At 33.4% G+C, this 16145-nt stretch overlaps 1 protein-coding gene across 1 annotated transcript; it reads left to right on the top strand.

The window, feature by feature from the left end:
- Nucleotides 1-9058: 9058 nt before the first annotated feature.
- On the top strand, nt 9059-15648 carry LOC144553297 (pseudouridine-5'-phosphate glycosidase-like). The gene is made up of 14 exons (XM_078301403.1): nt 9059-9393; nt 10806-11021; nt 11268-11379; nt 12440-12550; nt 12670-12752; nt 12991-13050; nt 13131-13191; nt 13305-13411; nt 13840-13917; nt 14146-14191; nt 14553-14673; nt 14782-14867; nt 15113-15184; nt 15292-15648. The coding sequence occupies exons 3-14, from the start codon at nt 11271-11273 to the stop codon at nt 15312-15314; spliced, it is 957 nt and encodes a 318-aa protein (XP_078157529.1). The 5' UTR covers nt 9059-9393; nt 10806-11021; nt 11268-11270; the 3' UTR covers nt 15315-15648.
- Nucleotides 15649-16145: the final 497 nt, after the last annotated feature.

The following is a 16145-nucleotide window of genomic DNA, read 5'->3' as shown; positions in this document are numbered from 1 at the left end:
TTGACAGTATGCCCAGAGCCGAGATGAAACAACTCAGATGATGCTTTATATTGTAGTGAACATGAAAGTATGGTGACTTGGTCTAAGAGCATTTGCCTCATAGACTGTTGCAAACATGTGCTGTCATGTGCAGCCAGTGCAGGTGACTATGTCGTTAAATAAAAAAACCTTAAAAACTTATTTTCACTTTGACCCCTATTGAGCCATTGGCCAGCTAAACATGGATAGATAACCCTGTCCTGCCAAACGAGAAAGATGATGGTTTTACATGTTTATCTCTTCGAGAAAATTGCTAATGACATATGAGACTAGTTTTCATATATAAAAGGTATTACAAAGTACAATGTCAGCAGTCAGTATGGATCTTTTAACCCCCCATTTTCTGTAATTAAACACATAGGATACTTTTGAAAAGTGAGAATTTAGTTATGGAAAGAAACAGTTTTAAATGGTCAATTCGACTATTTGTGTGGAAGACAATTGGCTCACAGCCTCACACTGTAAATTCTCTGCAAAAATAAAAACCAATAATAGCGAGACAGCAACTCCAGTAGTCCAGTGCACCACGTGGGAGCGGTAACGGGTTGTCACTTGTCAATCATGTGAATATCCAAATCATCAGGGCAGAGCGACAAATAGTCAAATACCATCTGTCTAAAACAAATTTTAAGGAAAAGGATGAGAATAAAGATAAAACAGTGATTTTTATATTAGTCTCAAAATAGTGTTAATGTGGTGTTATTTGGATTAATAAAAATATTATTTGAATTGTATATTTAGAATGGTAAATAGATGTAATTGACAAACAATAATATTAATGTGATATTATGAAAGATGAAATAATTGTCACGGTACAAGATTGCAGAAGTGACGTTATCTTTACTATATCAGAATTATGTTAATGAAAACCTGAGAAAAAAAAGTATATTTTTTTCTCCCTTCACATACGGGAACAATCTCTATTCCATCTTTTACAAGAAACAATGGATTAGCGTTGTTCGTAGCTATTCAGAATAATTTGTTAGACATTGGTTGTTTAGATTACTTTGGATTGAAAATAGCTCTGCTATTCCATACAACAAATATTCTCTAGCAATCCAAACACACATACAGTATATTTTTATTTTTTAAAATTCAAACAATCAATTTAATATGCTCAATACGATTTTTATATGAAAATATGCTTGGATACAAAATTTTACATTCTATATTATTTTCCTATTTTTTAAATATGTAGAAAATTACTTCTTCAAATGGTGGGAATATTTAGATCTAGTGATTTTGCACTTATTTAGAAAAAATAGTATTTTTAAAAATATATATATAATATTCGGTTCCAAGCATATTGAGCGGTTCAGATTACTCTTTGGATTTTAAAAATATAGTAACAAACCTATGCGCTATGCATAGTACCATAGCCTTGCATTTGAAAGATATGTATCTATTGCCATAATTATATATATATATATAAAGAGAGAGAGAGAGAGATGAGCTACGCTACTCCATGGAGTAAAACGCGTTTGTACTCCACGCCGTATTTTCATTTTAAAAGTCCAAGTGACCGATCTTAATCGTTAGATGTGATCTCCATATTGAAATGTGCTTGGAAACCAAATTTTACATTTTTTGGATTTTTTTTTGCTATTTATTAAGCAATTTTGAAAATTGTTGTTTTATTGTAAACAGTAAAAACAGTAAAAATTTCTGGACCATCGGATCAGCAATTTTTAAAATTGCTTAATAAATAGTAAAACAATTCCAAAAAATGTAAAATTTGGCCTCCAAGCAAATTTCAATATGGAGATCATGTTGAGTGGTTTGGATCGGTCATTTGGATTTTCAAAATAAAAATATAGTGCCATGGAGCACCAACGAGTTTTACTCCATGGAGTAGCGTAGCTCATCTCATATATATATATATATATATATATATATCCATTCCATTATTAAGCACGTTGGGTGTCCGATCCGCCAATGGCAACGATTGGAAGATGAAACTTTGAATTTAATCTCAGCCCTCCAATCACATAATATGTCTTATTTTGATTAAATGCATATGAATAATGTATAGAAGTCTAAATTTAACTCAAAACATACTCACCACACATACAACCACACAATGCATTACAATTAAAATTAAACATACTATGAAATTTAGAAACTCTTATATTGATGAATCAAATAAGGAATAAAATAAATCAATAATATATATTTTCAGACCCAAGATTTCAGAAGCACGTAGTTGCTTTTGCTACTAAAATAATTACTTTTGAACTTTATTACATCCATGTGACATGATTTAAATTTTTCTTATTTTAGGTAACATATAATACTGCTCAATTTGTTTTCCATTGTGGTACTTAATTTGTGAATTTCATTTTCTTTGAACATTAAAAAAACTGGCGGTAAAACTAAAAAGTTGTTTTGTTATTTCTATTTTATGTACTCTGTTTTTGCATTGGAACACAAAATGATTTTGAAAACTCTTATATCAATTTTTGTTGCTTGTGTCTTAGACGAGAACCACTCATTATTTAATTATTTTGGCTTTGTTTCATGTCAAGACATCATACAGAAAAACAAGTTCAAAAAAACATAACTAATGAAAATGGGAATTCTTGTTCAACCACTCCAAGAATATCATGTTTCTAGAAAAATATATATATATATTTTTTTTGCACTATCACTAATTGAATTTCTCAAGAAAGCAAACTTATATTATTATTTTATTTGTAAAAACAAAAATAAGAGTGGATGAAAAGAGAAATTACAAGAAAAGGACAACATATCAAGAAATGAGTTGGGAAAAGAAGCAAACTCCTCTGATGAAAAACCGTGCAAATAATAAATTCAAAACATGAGACAGTGGCAATAATCCAATACCAAATGCTCTTGCGAGGTCAAATATTTTATTAGTTTCAGAGACTCCACTACAAATAGATGTAGCGTCATCAGCTCCGCATGATGTTAGTGAATCTTTGCACGGTAATATAATTAATAAGACAATTTTTTAATTTTTTTTTATTTGTATATACATTTTAGAATAGTAGTTGCAGCAAATTAATTTTTATGTTGGATTTTCTTTTAAGTGTACAAATAAGTCGTAAGAGGAGATATAATAATGCTAACGCAATGGCAGTTGTGACCACACAAAATGACATATTTGAAGATTTTTTTTCTTTCATGTTATATTTGATCCATTTTTTTTTCAGTTATCGTTATTTCTTATACTGTTATCTATTCATTCTTGTAATATCCCGTTGCAACGCACGGGCACGATACTAGTATATATATATATATATATATATATAGAGAGAGAGAGAGAGAGAGAGAGAGAGAGATGTTGGCTATTCTACTTCTATAAGCATATGCTTATAACTCGTTTTTTTCGTTTTCAAAGTCCAAATGGTCGATCTGAAGCGCTCAACATGTTCTCCATATTAATATGTGCTTGGAGACCAAATTTTATATTTTTGCGAATTTTTTACTATTTTTTCAGAATTTTTCAAAACAAGGTTTCTCATAATTTTCTATTAATTTTTTTAATATTTTTTATGACTGTTTTGAAAAATTCTGAAAAAATAGTAAAAATTTTCCAAAAAAATGTAAAATTTGGTCTCCAAACACATATTAATATGGAGAACATGTTAAGCGCTTCAGATCAACCATTTGGACATTGGAAACACAAAAACGAGTTATAAACATATGCCATCATATGCTTATGGAAGTAGAATAGCCAATCCCTCTCTCTCTCTATTTCTCTCTCTATATATAGAGAGTGGAGGGATCAAGTTACAATAATTTTTGAGTTACAACAAGTTACCACAACCATTTTCTACATTTTCAAAGTCCAAATCGTTAGATGTGATCTCTACAATAAAATGTGCTTGGAGAACAAATTTTACATTTTTAAATTTTTTTTTACTATTTATTAAGATGGGTACAAAAACTAGTCAAATTCAGACCATTGAATTTTGTACCCATCTTAATTAAGATGGTAACTAAATTCCAAAAAATGTAAAATTTGGTCTCCAAGCACATTTTATTGTAGAGATCACATCTAACGGTTTGGATCGATGATTTGGACTTTGAAAATGTAGAAAATGATTGTGGTAACTTGTTGTAACTAAAAAATTATTGTAACTTGATCCCTCCTCTCTCTCTCTCTATATATATATAGAAAGAGAGAGAGAGAGAGGGGTTGGTTATTCTGCTTCCATAAGCATATGATGGCATATGTTTATAATTCGTTTTTGTGTTTTCAATGTCCAAATGGTTGATCTGAAACGCTCAACACGTTCTCCATATTAATATGTGTTTGGAGACCAAATTTTACATCTTTTGGAATTTTTTTACTATTTTTTCAGAATTTTTCAAAACAATCATAAAAAATATTAAAAAAATTAATAGAAAATTATGAGAAACCTTGTTTTGAAAAATTCTGAAAAAATAGTAAAAAATTCTCAAAAATATAAAATTTGGTCTCCAAGCACATATTAATATGAAGAACATGTTGAGCGCTTCAGAACGACCATTTGGACTTTGAAAACGAAAAAACGAGTTATAAACATATGCTTATAGAAGTAGAATAGCCAACCCTCTCTCTCTCTCTCTCTCTCTATATATATATATATATATATATATATAGGCTGTGGCTAATTTGCTACCGGCAGCATTTCTGCCAGCGGTGCTGCCGCCTTTTTTTATTTTGTGATGTCCAAACAACAAATCCAAACCGTTAGATGTTTAATCTATATTATAATCTACTTGGAGACCAAATTTTACGTTTTTTGAAATTTTTTTACTATTTATTAAGCTGGTTTGAAAACCGCTGATTTCAATGCTGCAGAAATTTACTGAAAACAGCGGTTTTCAAACTAGCTTAATAAATAGTAAAAAAATTCCAAAAAAATGTAAAATTTGGTCTCCAAGTAGATTATAATATAGATTAAACATCTAATGGTTTGGATTTGTTGTTTGGACATCACAAAATAAAAAAAAGGCTGCAGCACCTCCGGCTAAAATGCTGCCGGTAACAAATTAGCCGGACCCTATATATATATATGTAGGGATGGGCTACGCTACTCCATGGAGTAAAATGATTTGGTGCTCCACATCTAACGGTTCGGATCGGTCATTTGGATTTTCAAAATGAAAATACAGCATGGAGTACAAACGTGTTTTACTCTATGAAGTAGCGTAGCCCATTGCTCTATATGTGTGTGTGTGTGAGAGAGAGAGAGAGAGATGAGCTATGCTACTCCATGCATGAAGTAAAATGCGTTGGTGCTCCATGGCACTATATTTTTATTTTGAAAATCCAAACGACCGATCCGAACCGCTTAACATGATCTCCATATTGAAATGTTCTTGGAGACCAAATTTTACATTTTTTGGAATTTTTTTACTATTTATTAAGCAATTTTGAAAATTGTTGTTTTGCTATTGAAATGTGCCATGCATTGCAATGCACCACGCATTGCAATGCACCACGCATTGCAATGCACCACGCATTGCAATGCACCATGCATTGCAATGCACCATAACTCATCTCTCTCTCTCTATATATATATAGAGAGAGAGAGATGGGCTATGGTGCATTGCAATGCATAGGCACCCTTGTGCATGGGACCATAAATCATCGATTCAAAGTCCGAATGACCGATCCAAGTTGTTCATCTTGTTCTCCATATTAATATGTGCTTGGAGACCAAATTTTACATTTTTTGGAATTTTTTTACTATTTTTTTAGATTTATTGAAAATCTGAAAATCCGGATGAACAATAAAAACAATAAAAATTTCTGGACCATCGGATCAGCGATTTTCAAAGTGGCTTAATAAATAGTAAAAAAATTCCAAAAAATATAAAATTTGGTCTCCAAACACATATTAATATGGAGAACAAGATGAACGATTTGGATCGGTCATTTGGACTTTCAATCGGTGATTTATGGTCCAATGCACAAGGGTGCCTATGCATTGCAATGCACCAGAGCCCATCTCTCTCTCTCTCTCTCTCTCTCTCTCTATATATATATATAGAGTTAGGCTGGGGTGCTATGGATAGCATAGTGGCCTCTATGCTACGGCTCAATATTCGAGTTTTCAAAATCCAAACGGTCGATCCGAACCGTTCATCTTATTCTCCATATTAATATCTGCTTGGAGACCAAATTTTATAATTTTCTGAATTTTTTTACTATTTATTAAGCCACTTTGAAAATCGCTAATCCAACGGTTTTACTGTTTTGTGCAGCCACCGTTGGATCAACAATTTTGTAAAATACTTAATAAATAGTAAAAAAATTCAGAAAAATGTAAAATTTGGTCTCCAAGCAGATATTAATATGGAGAATAAGATGAACGGTTCGGATCGACCGTTTGGATTTTGAAAACTCGAATATTGAGCCGTAGCATAGAGGCCACTATGCTATCCATAGCACCCCAGCCTAACTCATATATATATATATATATAGAGTACGGCTAACGCGCTTCCTCTAGCATATGGGCCGAAATGCTTCCGGTGGAAATTTGAAATTTCAAAATCCAAAAAGTCGATCTGAACCGTTCATCTTCTTCTCCATATTAATATCTGCTTGGAGACCAAATTTTATATTTTTCTGAAATTTTTTACTATTTATTAAGCCACTTTGAAAATTGCTGATCCAACGGTGCCTTCCCAAACAGTAAAAATCAGAAGCTACCGTTGGATCAGCGATTTTCAAAATGGCTTAATAAATAGTAAAAAATTTCAGAAAAATGTAAAATTTGGTCTCCAAGCAGATATTAATATGGAGAAGAAGATGAACGGTTCAGATCGACTTTTTGGATTTTGAAATTTCAAATTTCCACCGGAAGCATTTCGGCCCATATGCTAGAGGAAGCGCGTTAGCCGTACTCTCTCTCTCTCTATATATATATATATATATATAATATGTTTGAAATTCAATATAACTATAAAATTATGATTCATCCTAAATTTTATCCTTCCAAGTATTTTGGCTCTACCCTAACAAATCATACTAATATTTTTTAATCTACACTTACTTTCTTTGCTTGATTTTTTAAAGAGTTATTGGTTTTAAATTGTTACCTTTGACAAAAAAAGCCCCGTAGATCATAACTTGTTTGAGATCGATTCGAAAAAATTTGCAAATTGTTTGCTTGATTCAAGTTCGTTATGGCATGTCCAACCTTATTCAACTTGGCTCATGCTAGCTCGGTTCATTTCTCGGCTTGTTGTAAGAAAGAAAGTAATCTTTTTCGACTCTTTTACTATTCCTTTTCATGCTCATCTTAAAAGCCTATTTTCAAATTTTCTGCAGTTTAGCTCACTTTCTATGCTATAAGTATTTCAACACCCTTACAAGAAAGAGACAGTGATCAGACGTTGCAGTAGGGAAGGGACAAGAAAAAATTACAGGTCGCAGTGCCAAAAACCACACTAGTAGACGACAACCAACATGTGGCCTATACACGACTCACAACATCAAGCTGACGAAAATATTTAATCTATGTGCAACTCACAATACGAAAACTGACTAGTCTTAATTCGTGACTGACTTGGCTAAAGTATGTTTCGACTTGGCTTGTTATATTCACGAGCCCGAGTTCAAATTTTGTCTAAATCGACTTGTTTACGGTAATTATTGTACTCAAGTCTCGGACTCGAGAATAATGACCAAAGCAACTGAAGCAGATTTAAATATGGTTATGAAAATTGAAATAAAAAAACAGATTCGGTAAGACGACCATGGCATAAGAATTGAGTGAATCAAATCGAAAACTCAGTTTTAAAAAAAAATACAATAAATCGTCATATTGAAAAAATAGGAAAAAAGTTTGTGAAAAAAATAATTTATCGAAAAAATTATGTAAACATAAAAAATTATACTTAAATAGTCTACTAATATAATATTAATATAATATAAATATTCAAAACTAAACGGATAGGCTAATGTATTCTCTCACACAAAGTAGAAATTTAGTTTAGTTGTGTCATAAGAAACCACTGATCAGGGGCGGAACTAAGAGGTATTCATTTGATAAGTTTGAAGGGTGCCACATGAACATGACTTCTTTGGTGCACAGTATTTTAATTAAGCAAATCAGATTTTATGGAGGGTGCATGGCCCTGCTCGCACGAATTCACATCCTCTCCAATACCTGATAAGGGAATCTTTTACAATTACTAGATCTGAACCGTACTTTTTAACTTGGCACGAATCTCAAAGCCCAAAAATGGGGCCCCCTACAGTGACCCGAATCCCAAGCCGGTTGAGATTTAATCTCAAACCGTAAAGTAAGTGATCCTCTGCAATAATGGTGCAATACCTGAGAGGATACGGGTTCCTGCTCGCACCCCCTTGGTTCCGCCACTGCCACTGACTATTAGGGCCTGTACCAGTACTGTACACAGTGCATACCAGAGACCGCCTGTCTTGGATTCTCAATGATAGATACCTTGTTTGGCATAATTTTGGTAACGACCTGCCCGTATTTAAGATGCATGTAGTAGCTATCAGCGTAAAAAATGATACTCCCTACTAGTCACTGAATACAAATTGAGATCGTTAATAGCATGCTGATTGCTGGCCCCTTATAAAGGCCGGGCCGAATATAAAATCGGGTGACCCATAAAATATATATATATAATAGATAAGAACCTTACTGGGCCTATTTTAAGAATTCTCCTGTTTCTTCTTGCTTGTGCCAGTCGAGCTTGAATTTTGTGATTCTGGGTCCGATTGGAACCATCTCTTTCCTCTTTAAACGAGAAATAGAACTGACAAATTTCGCGAAGCCGTCAACGAACGGAAATAAATCTGCTACGATCCTAAGGGATTGTAGGGTCCTACGATTCCAAATCCAACCTTCTATTTTTTAAGTATTACGAATCTTCATAAAAGTTATTTTTATTCACGAATCTCAAAATAAATAAAAGGTTAGATTTGGAATCGTAGGACCCTACAATCCCTGTTAGGATCGTAGCAGATTTATTTCCGTCAAGGAACTGAGAGGCGAAAGCATGACAGTTAAATACCCTGATCAGAACGCTCACTCCTACGGGAGTTGATTTCGTTTGACAAGATTTGGCGAGAAATTTTGGCTCTGACGAATTCCGGCGACAAATGGTGGGATTCGACGAGAATTCGTTTGGCACTGGTTTGCGTTCCTAAATTGCCCCTCTATCGCTCAATCCTTCTTCCAATCAGACCTTCCTCTCTCTCCTTAGATAAGGCCCCAGCTCGTGTCCCTCCGATCAATTACGAAGCAAAGAAAAGGGGTGCTACTAGCTCTTTGCCCTAAGTAGCTTGGCGGTTCAACTTGGCTCCTTGGCTAAGTATGTGCACTCCACTCAAGCAACTGGGAAGCTAAAAAAGATCAACAGGTCAGTACACTGTATCAACAATAGCCGTGTTCAATCAGCTCTTTATCCCCATCTCAATTTTTTTTAAGCATATAATAAAGCAACTTAAATGTTGGATAGGTGAAAGTATTAGCGCACACAATGCTAAACAACAGCTTTACCAGAATTCTGAACAGCTTACCGGAATCACAGTGTATTGAAATTCTGTTGTAACTCTCTTTTAGTTAAACGATTTTACAATTCTTGATTGCTATAAAAGCACCAGTGTAATTATAAACAAAGGCATCAAGAAATACATAATACAAATTTCAATCTCTTTCTTCTCTACTGTTCTTATCTGATAATATGGTATCAGAACCATAAAGGCAAACACCATGGCTTCCGACATCCCTCAATCTTCTCAGGCGACGGCAGGAGCTCTGTTCACAGCTCCAATCCCTCCACATATCCAATAATCTCTTTTCTTCCTACCTCATTTTTGTTTTACTTGTTTTGTCTTAACTCTTTCCTTGTGTTCAATTTTGTTATTTCTTTGTTTTCATTAGTTCAGAGCACTAATTTATACTGTTACTCAATGTTGGATTACAACTTAAGATTCATCTGAACCTAGCTAGGTGTTGATTTCCATGTGATGGCAGATTTTAGCTAACCTTGTTAAACCATTAACCATTTATGATGTCACAACTATATTATGCAGAAAATAGTCATACGAGTTCAGCTCGTGGATTAAAGAAATAGAAGTGTAGCTGATACAAACCAGTTATTTAATTTCATAAAAAGAGAGGGGCTCGAATGAAAGTTACTCTGAAGACTATCAATTCTGAGATAATCGTTTGTGTATGTATGAAAGTAGTATTAGAATGAGTCCGTAATAATTTTGGTTCTCTTTTTGGTTGCTGGTTAAGGCCTTTATGTTGTATAATTGTTATTATCGTTTTCCCTGAATGCACTTCGCATGCAGAGATGGTGAAGCATTATTACACTTTTTATAATTTGATATTTTATATTGTCGATTGTATAAATTGGGTAAAGCTTGTGTTTTGATTGATGGGTTGAATCGAGGGCTCACAAAATAGTGAATTGGAACAAACAAACAAAAAATGCACTGAAGAGTTGTGAAGAGAGATGCCAGAGAGCAAATGAAGCGCTTATGAAATTAAAATGGATTTAATTTATATTTATCTTCTTGATAATTATCTAAAATTGCTAATTAATTTTATGGATGGAAATGTTTCAAGGGTACAAGTGTCATTTTGTATGCAAATGAAATATTTTATCTTCTATTATGTATATTTTACCATCAATAACTAGAGAAGAATTCAATTCCTTTTCATTTAGTTGTGATCAACAAAATTCAATTGAAATTCATCTCTATTGAACTCCATTGAATTGAAATCAACTGAATTCTAACCGGTGATGTGTTCCGATCACAGAATCTTTCTTCAAATTTCGCTATTCTTCTCTGTAAGCTTGGAGGTATTTCCCCCTCTCAAATCCCGCCAAATCATCTCCCTTTGATACTTTTGTTCCGATCAAGCGACGGGGAAGAATTCCAATTCCATTTAGCTAAAAGTTCTCATTCCGATCAGAGTGTTACAGACTGACAGCCTCTTCCCATCTTCTTCTTGTGCGTTTATTTCTCATCGAGGGTACGTTCATTGTTTTGACACTCGAATCTACTTTTTGACAAATCAAAGCCAGTTCTACTGCTTTGTTTCTTATTTTTCTTGTTATCATTCATATTTATTTATTTATATTTTTACTAAAAAAAAATCATTCATATTTATAGTAATTTACTTGAGAATTCCACATGGCTCGTGATTGTTACAAAAATATGTTGATTTGGCTCAAGTGCTTGTCCTATGATAATTCTTATTTTTATTTTACTTTGTTAGGACATGAATCAGTTCATTGAGAAGGGTCATATCAAGGTGGCACCAGAGGTCTATCATGCTCTGGTAAATGGAAAAGCTGTTGTTGCTTTAGAATCTACCATCATCTCTCATGGTAAGCAAATTGTTTTGTTTAATTTAAGATAACTAGTAGTCTAATCAAGTGTGTGGTTTTTTTTTTTAAAAGGCCAAAGCCCATTTCATTAATATGAAACTTGATAATTACATAACTAGAGTTTTCAGTTAACTACGATTAAATAGGAATCACTATACCCAATCCAAGGCCAGCTTGGAGGGTTCCTGCACAAAATAACTAACCATTCAAACAACACATTCAGTTCAATGTGCCTGCAGGCACCAAAAGCAACAGTTTGCAAACATAATATAGCTGTTCAAAACATAGTAATCTAAGCCACATCAGGGCTGAGGGGGTAGTAGAAACAAAACAAAATCTGAGCCGGCACATCTTCATTTTTTATCATCTGTAACTCATTCCAACAGCTGTTCATCTTCCGGACTTGCCACTTGCAGAGGAATAGCATCCCTTTCATCGGGGATCCACTCCTTAGTGCTCTCTTTAAGCTCCTCACTCAAAGGCCCTGTCCAATAAGAAATCACGGAGACAATTGTCAACACAATATTTCTACAAGAATGTATAATAGAATAATTAAAGCATAGGTCATTTCTGTGTTTCGAAATGCACCAAATGACAGCACTAACTACAATTAAAAATGCAGTTCTCTTGATTTTAGGTAAAGTAAATGAGAATTGTATCACATCATTCATGTTATGCCAGTTGCTGAAAACATTTTGACAAGACCCCATCCAAAACCAAATATGTTTTGCACCCAAAAAACAGATGGGCAGTCTTCTTTGAATTTGCAAAATTGACAAGTGACATCTCCATCCCATCCTCTATTCTGCAAGTTAATTTTAGTGAGAATTTTATTTTTACACATGAGACACATAAAAGCTCTTAGTTTAGGTGGTACAGGAAGTTTCCACCAGAGCATAGGCTTCACAATTTGGACTCTAAAATTGAGAAACTTATACATGGATTTGACAGTAAACAGTCCATTTTAATCCCATCTCCAAACTATATGGTCCAATTCACGATTGAAAGAACCAGAACTAACTAAATTCCAAATGTGTGATTTGATTTGCTTATCTTTCAGGGATGCCATATCCACAGAATTATGAAACTGCAAAAGAGGTTGAATCTATTGTGAGAGAAAATGGTGCTGTTCCTGCCACTATTGCCATTTTAGATGGCACACCATTTATTGGTATTGCCTCCTGGTTTATTCGATTATTTGTGTTCTCCAGGTTGTTTGTTGAGTTGTTTTTGAATTTAGTTTTGAGATTTACTTTCTTTTTTTATGATTCTATCTGGTATGAATTTTAGGTTTAAGTGATGAGCAGTTAAAGAGATTGGCAATCCTTGGTAGGAAAGTTCAGAAGACGGCTCGAAGAGATATTCCTCATATTGTTAGTAAAAAATTAATTTTGACCCTTTTTATTTTAATCTGGAATGTGTAATGTTTGTTACTTATTCTAGCACCAAACTTCTAAAATGACAAATATGACATATTAACCTGATAAGCTGTTATTTTACCTTCAAAAGTTGGTATTGCTAACAAGATTTGGTCCCTAATTTTTACTTTAGAATTTTAACCTATTATATGATTTTATTTATGGACATTAGTTATGTGCTTAACTTTAATAGGTTTCAGCTGGTGGTAATGGTGCAACAACTGTTTCTGCAACAATGGTCTTTGCCCATAAGGTTTGTCAAATATAAGTTCATTTTATTGAATTAGGAATTATCTTTCTTAGTTATTAGTTTATGCCTCTTTGTAAATGTAGGTTGGTATACCGGTATTTGTTACCGGAGGAATCGGTGGTGTGCATAGGCATGGGGAACAAAGTAAGTACTAAGCACTAAATATTAGTAGTGTTTGCTCTATGAACTTGTCTTGGTTGTTGATTTTGTTTGTTTGAGCCTATTTTTTACAAATCTCATATATTTCTCACTTACAGCCATGGACATTTCGTCTGATTTGACGGAGCTTGGAAAAACTCCTGTGACAGTGATCTCAGCTGGTGTTAAGTCAATTTTGGATATACCTAGGACCCTTGAATATTTGGTACTACTTGTTTCTTCAGCATTCAGTCACCTCTATTTTAGTAAACATAATTTTTTGAAATTGGTTTTCGATGCCATTTTGTGCATATTCACTGGTATCAATCAGGGCATCACTATTCTTATTTGCTCTTTCTATGCTCAATTGCACAACAGTTGATGGTTTAATATGGTTAAATGGAGTGCCAACTTAAGTTCAATTGCACAGTTCAGTTAACTGCAGCTACATTGGTCAAGTTGAGGCTGTAGATTGTTGCCTTTTTTAGGGTTAATGGAGACTCAATTGAGGCCTAATTTGGGAAATTGAACCTTTTGAAACTAATACTTACTATACATTGCAATTTTAGGTTGAGAATTGGTATGGATTGTTTCTAAACCAATATTGGAATTCTTGGTTAAAATTACTAATATCTTTATTTTTTATGCTTGAAGGAAACACAAGGTGTCACAGTTGCTGTCTATGGATCAAACGAGTTCCCTTCCTTTTTCACTGAAACTAGTGGTTGCCAGGTCACATCTAATTTCTATATTTCTATTTTATAATTTTTACATTATAAAAAATGAAAAGATTTGATTAATGTTATGCCATCTCAAGAACTAAGACAAAGCCAGCATAAATCAAACGGGGCAAGGAAAACTAGATGCCTGAAACTTGAGAAAATTGTTGCCTGGTTTATTTTTATGTATAATCTTTGAGACAATGAAGTAATTTTAGTTTCAGCTCTTTGTTTTGTCCAGGTGCCATGTCGGGTTGATTCTCCTGATGAGTGTGCTAAGCTTATAGGTGTCTCCTATGTTTATATTATTCTGAACCTTAAGAACACCCAGTTTTCACTAATTCTAAAATTATCATGCTATTACTACATTCCTAAATTTTGCAACTGGTTCTAAAGCTTTTATGATTTCTTCAAAAAAGAACCCCCGACATTAAAGCACTTTATTAGAGAATAGGGACACAATTATTAACAATTTACATTAAAAAAACACCTTATTCTGTCTGCCAGCTTACAATTATTCAAGGATAACTACTATCTGCAATGCAAAATGCAAAGATATGGGGTCTGACTAATATGATAAGGGAAAAGTAAGCTACTAAAATATTTCACAAAATATATAAATCTTTTGACCATGCTTTATACATGCAGATGCAAACTCGAATCTATGTCTGGGTACAGGGATTCTTGTTGCAGTACCAATTCCTAAAGAATATGCTGCTTCAGGAAATATGATTGAAGAGGCCATACAACAAGCCCTTAGAGAAGCCAAGTATAGCTCTCTTATACCTGTTAATTTTTTTTTTCTTCATACCAATTTTACTGATTGAAGTAATATTAAATGTTATGATATTGGATTGGTGGAATTTTATTGGATCAGGGAGAAGAATGTAATAGGAAATGAAGCCACTCCTTTTTTGCTTGCAAGAGTAAATGAGCTGACTGGCGGGGCCTCGTTAGCAGCCAGTATCCTTTATAATTACTTATTTATTAGCATCCATATATATATATATTTTTTTTATTAGAATAATAGATAGGTTGAATACTCAGCCCAAAATTTGACTTGAAATCGAAAAGAAAATAATATAATTTCTGAGTGTATTTCAAAACACAAGAAGTCATAGCTGGCAGGTGTAACTTATCATATCCTGTGTACATATAGTGCTAGTTATTACTCATATAACTTTAGTATTTCCTTAAGGTGTGCATAGATATTGCACTTGTGAAAAACAATGCTCGAATGGGTGCTAAAATATCCGTCGCCTTGGCCAAACTCAGACAAGGTATAATTCTAAATAAGATGATATTGCTGATTTACGTTCTGTTGTTTCAAGATAATTTACGTTATTTATTTCATCAATTTTCTCCTCTTTTTACCCTTCCTTTTTAGGAACTGCAAGATCGGCATTATAACAAGATCAGTGAAGTTTGTATTGATATTTTATAATATTCAAAGAGAGCCTCATTTTCTTCATGAATAATGTACTACTGGTTGATGGCAAGGGACACGATTCAATTATTTTTTAGGTTTTATGTTATTTATTTTCGACTTGTGAAATAACTAGTTTAGTTGGGACTTGCAAGGAAAAATTGTACAGAACGTTTACTCTGCTTAGCAAATAATGTTGGTCTCTAAAATAAAGATACCCATGTGCAGTTTGATTCATGTTTTTCTACCATGAGAACTTCAATTTGAAATTGCCATAAAGATGCTATATATTTTTCAATTGAAGTTGAGGCTCTCTCATTTTACTCGTTTGCTTAAATCAGTTTAATCTATTTTCCAGATATGATAGCTACCATTAATCCTCCATTAATAATTACTATTGCAGGAACCATATATCTGTAGCTATAAGCCTATAACCACTGAAACACCTCTAGCCCAAAAGAATGTATTATATCGTATATATCCTCAATTTACTTGAAGCTAATAAACCTAAGATGTGAAAATTTTAGATTCTTCATTTCTATTGCCCTATCTTCTTTTTATTTTTTTAAGACCATTTAACTTATGATGAGAAGGCGATGTCCTATATTTATTACTTGTTATTGTACTATCCACCAATTCTCATTTTCCCTGCGCTGAATTTTTAGTAAATGGTGTTCCATTTTCTGTGCCAATTAAGGGTGTTTTTGGCAAAACAGATCATTTGCCTTAATTAATTAAACCGAAGTGCCTGTATTAGACAGGTCACAGGACTTAAATGCATGTTTAGAATTTGACAGGGGGGTTTATGCACCTAG

Source organism: Carex rostrata, chromosome 1, assembly GCF_964058835.1.
Source record: "Carex rostrata chromosome 1, lpCarRost1.2, whole genome shotgun sequence".
NCBI classification, from domain to species: domain Eukaryota; kingdom Viridiplantae; phylum Streptophyta; class Magnoliopsida; order Poales; family Cyperaceae; genus Carex; species Carex rostrata.
Note: the sequence above shows the minus strand (reverse complement) of the source record. Positions and strands in the feature narration are given on the sequence as shown.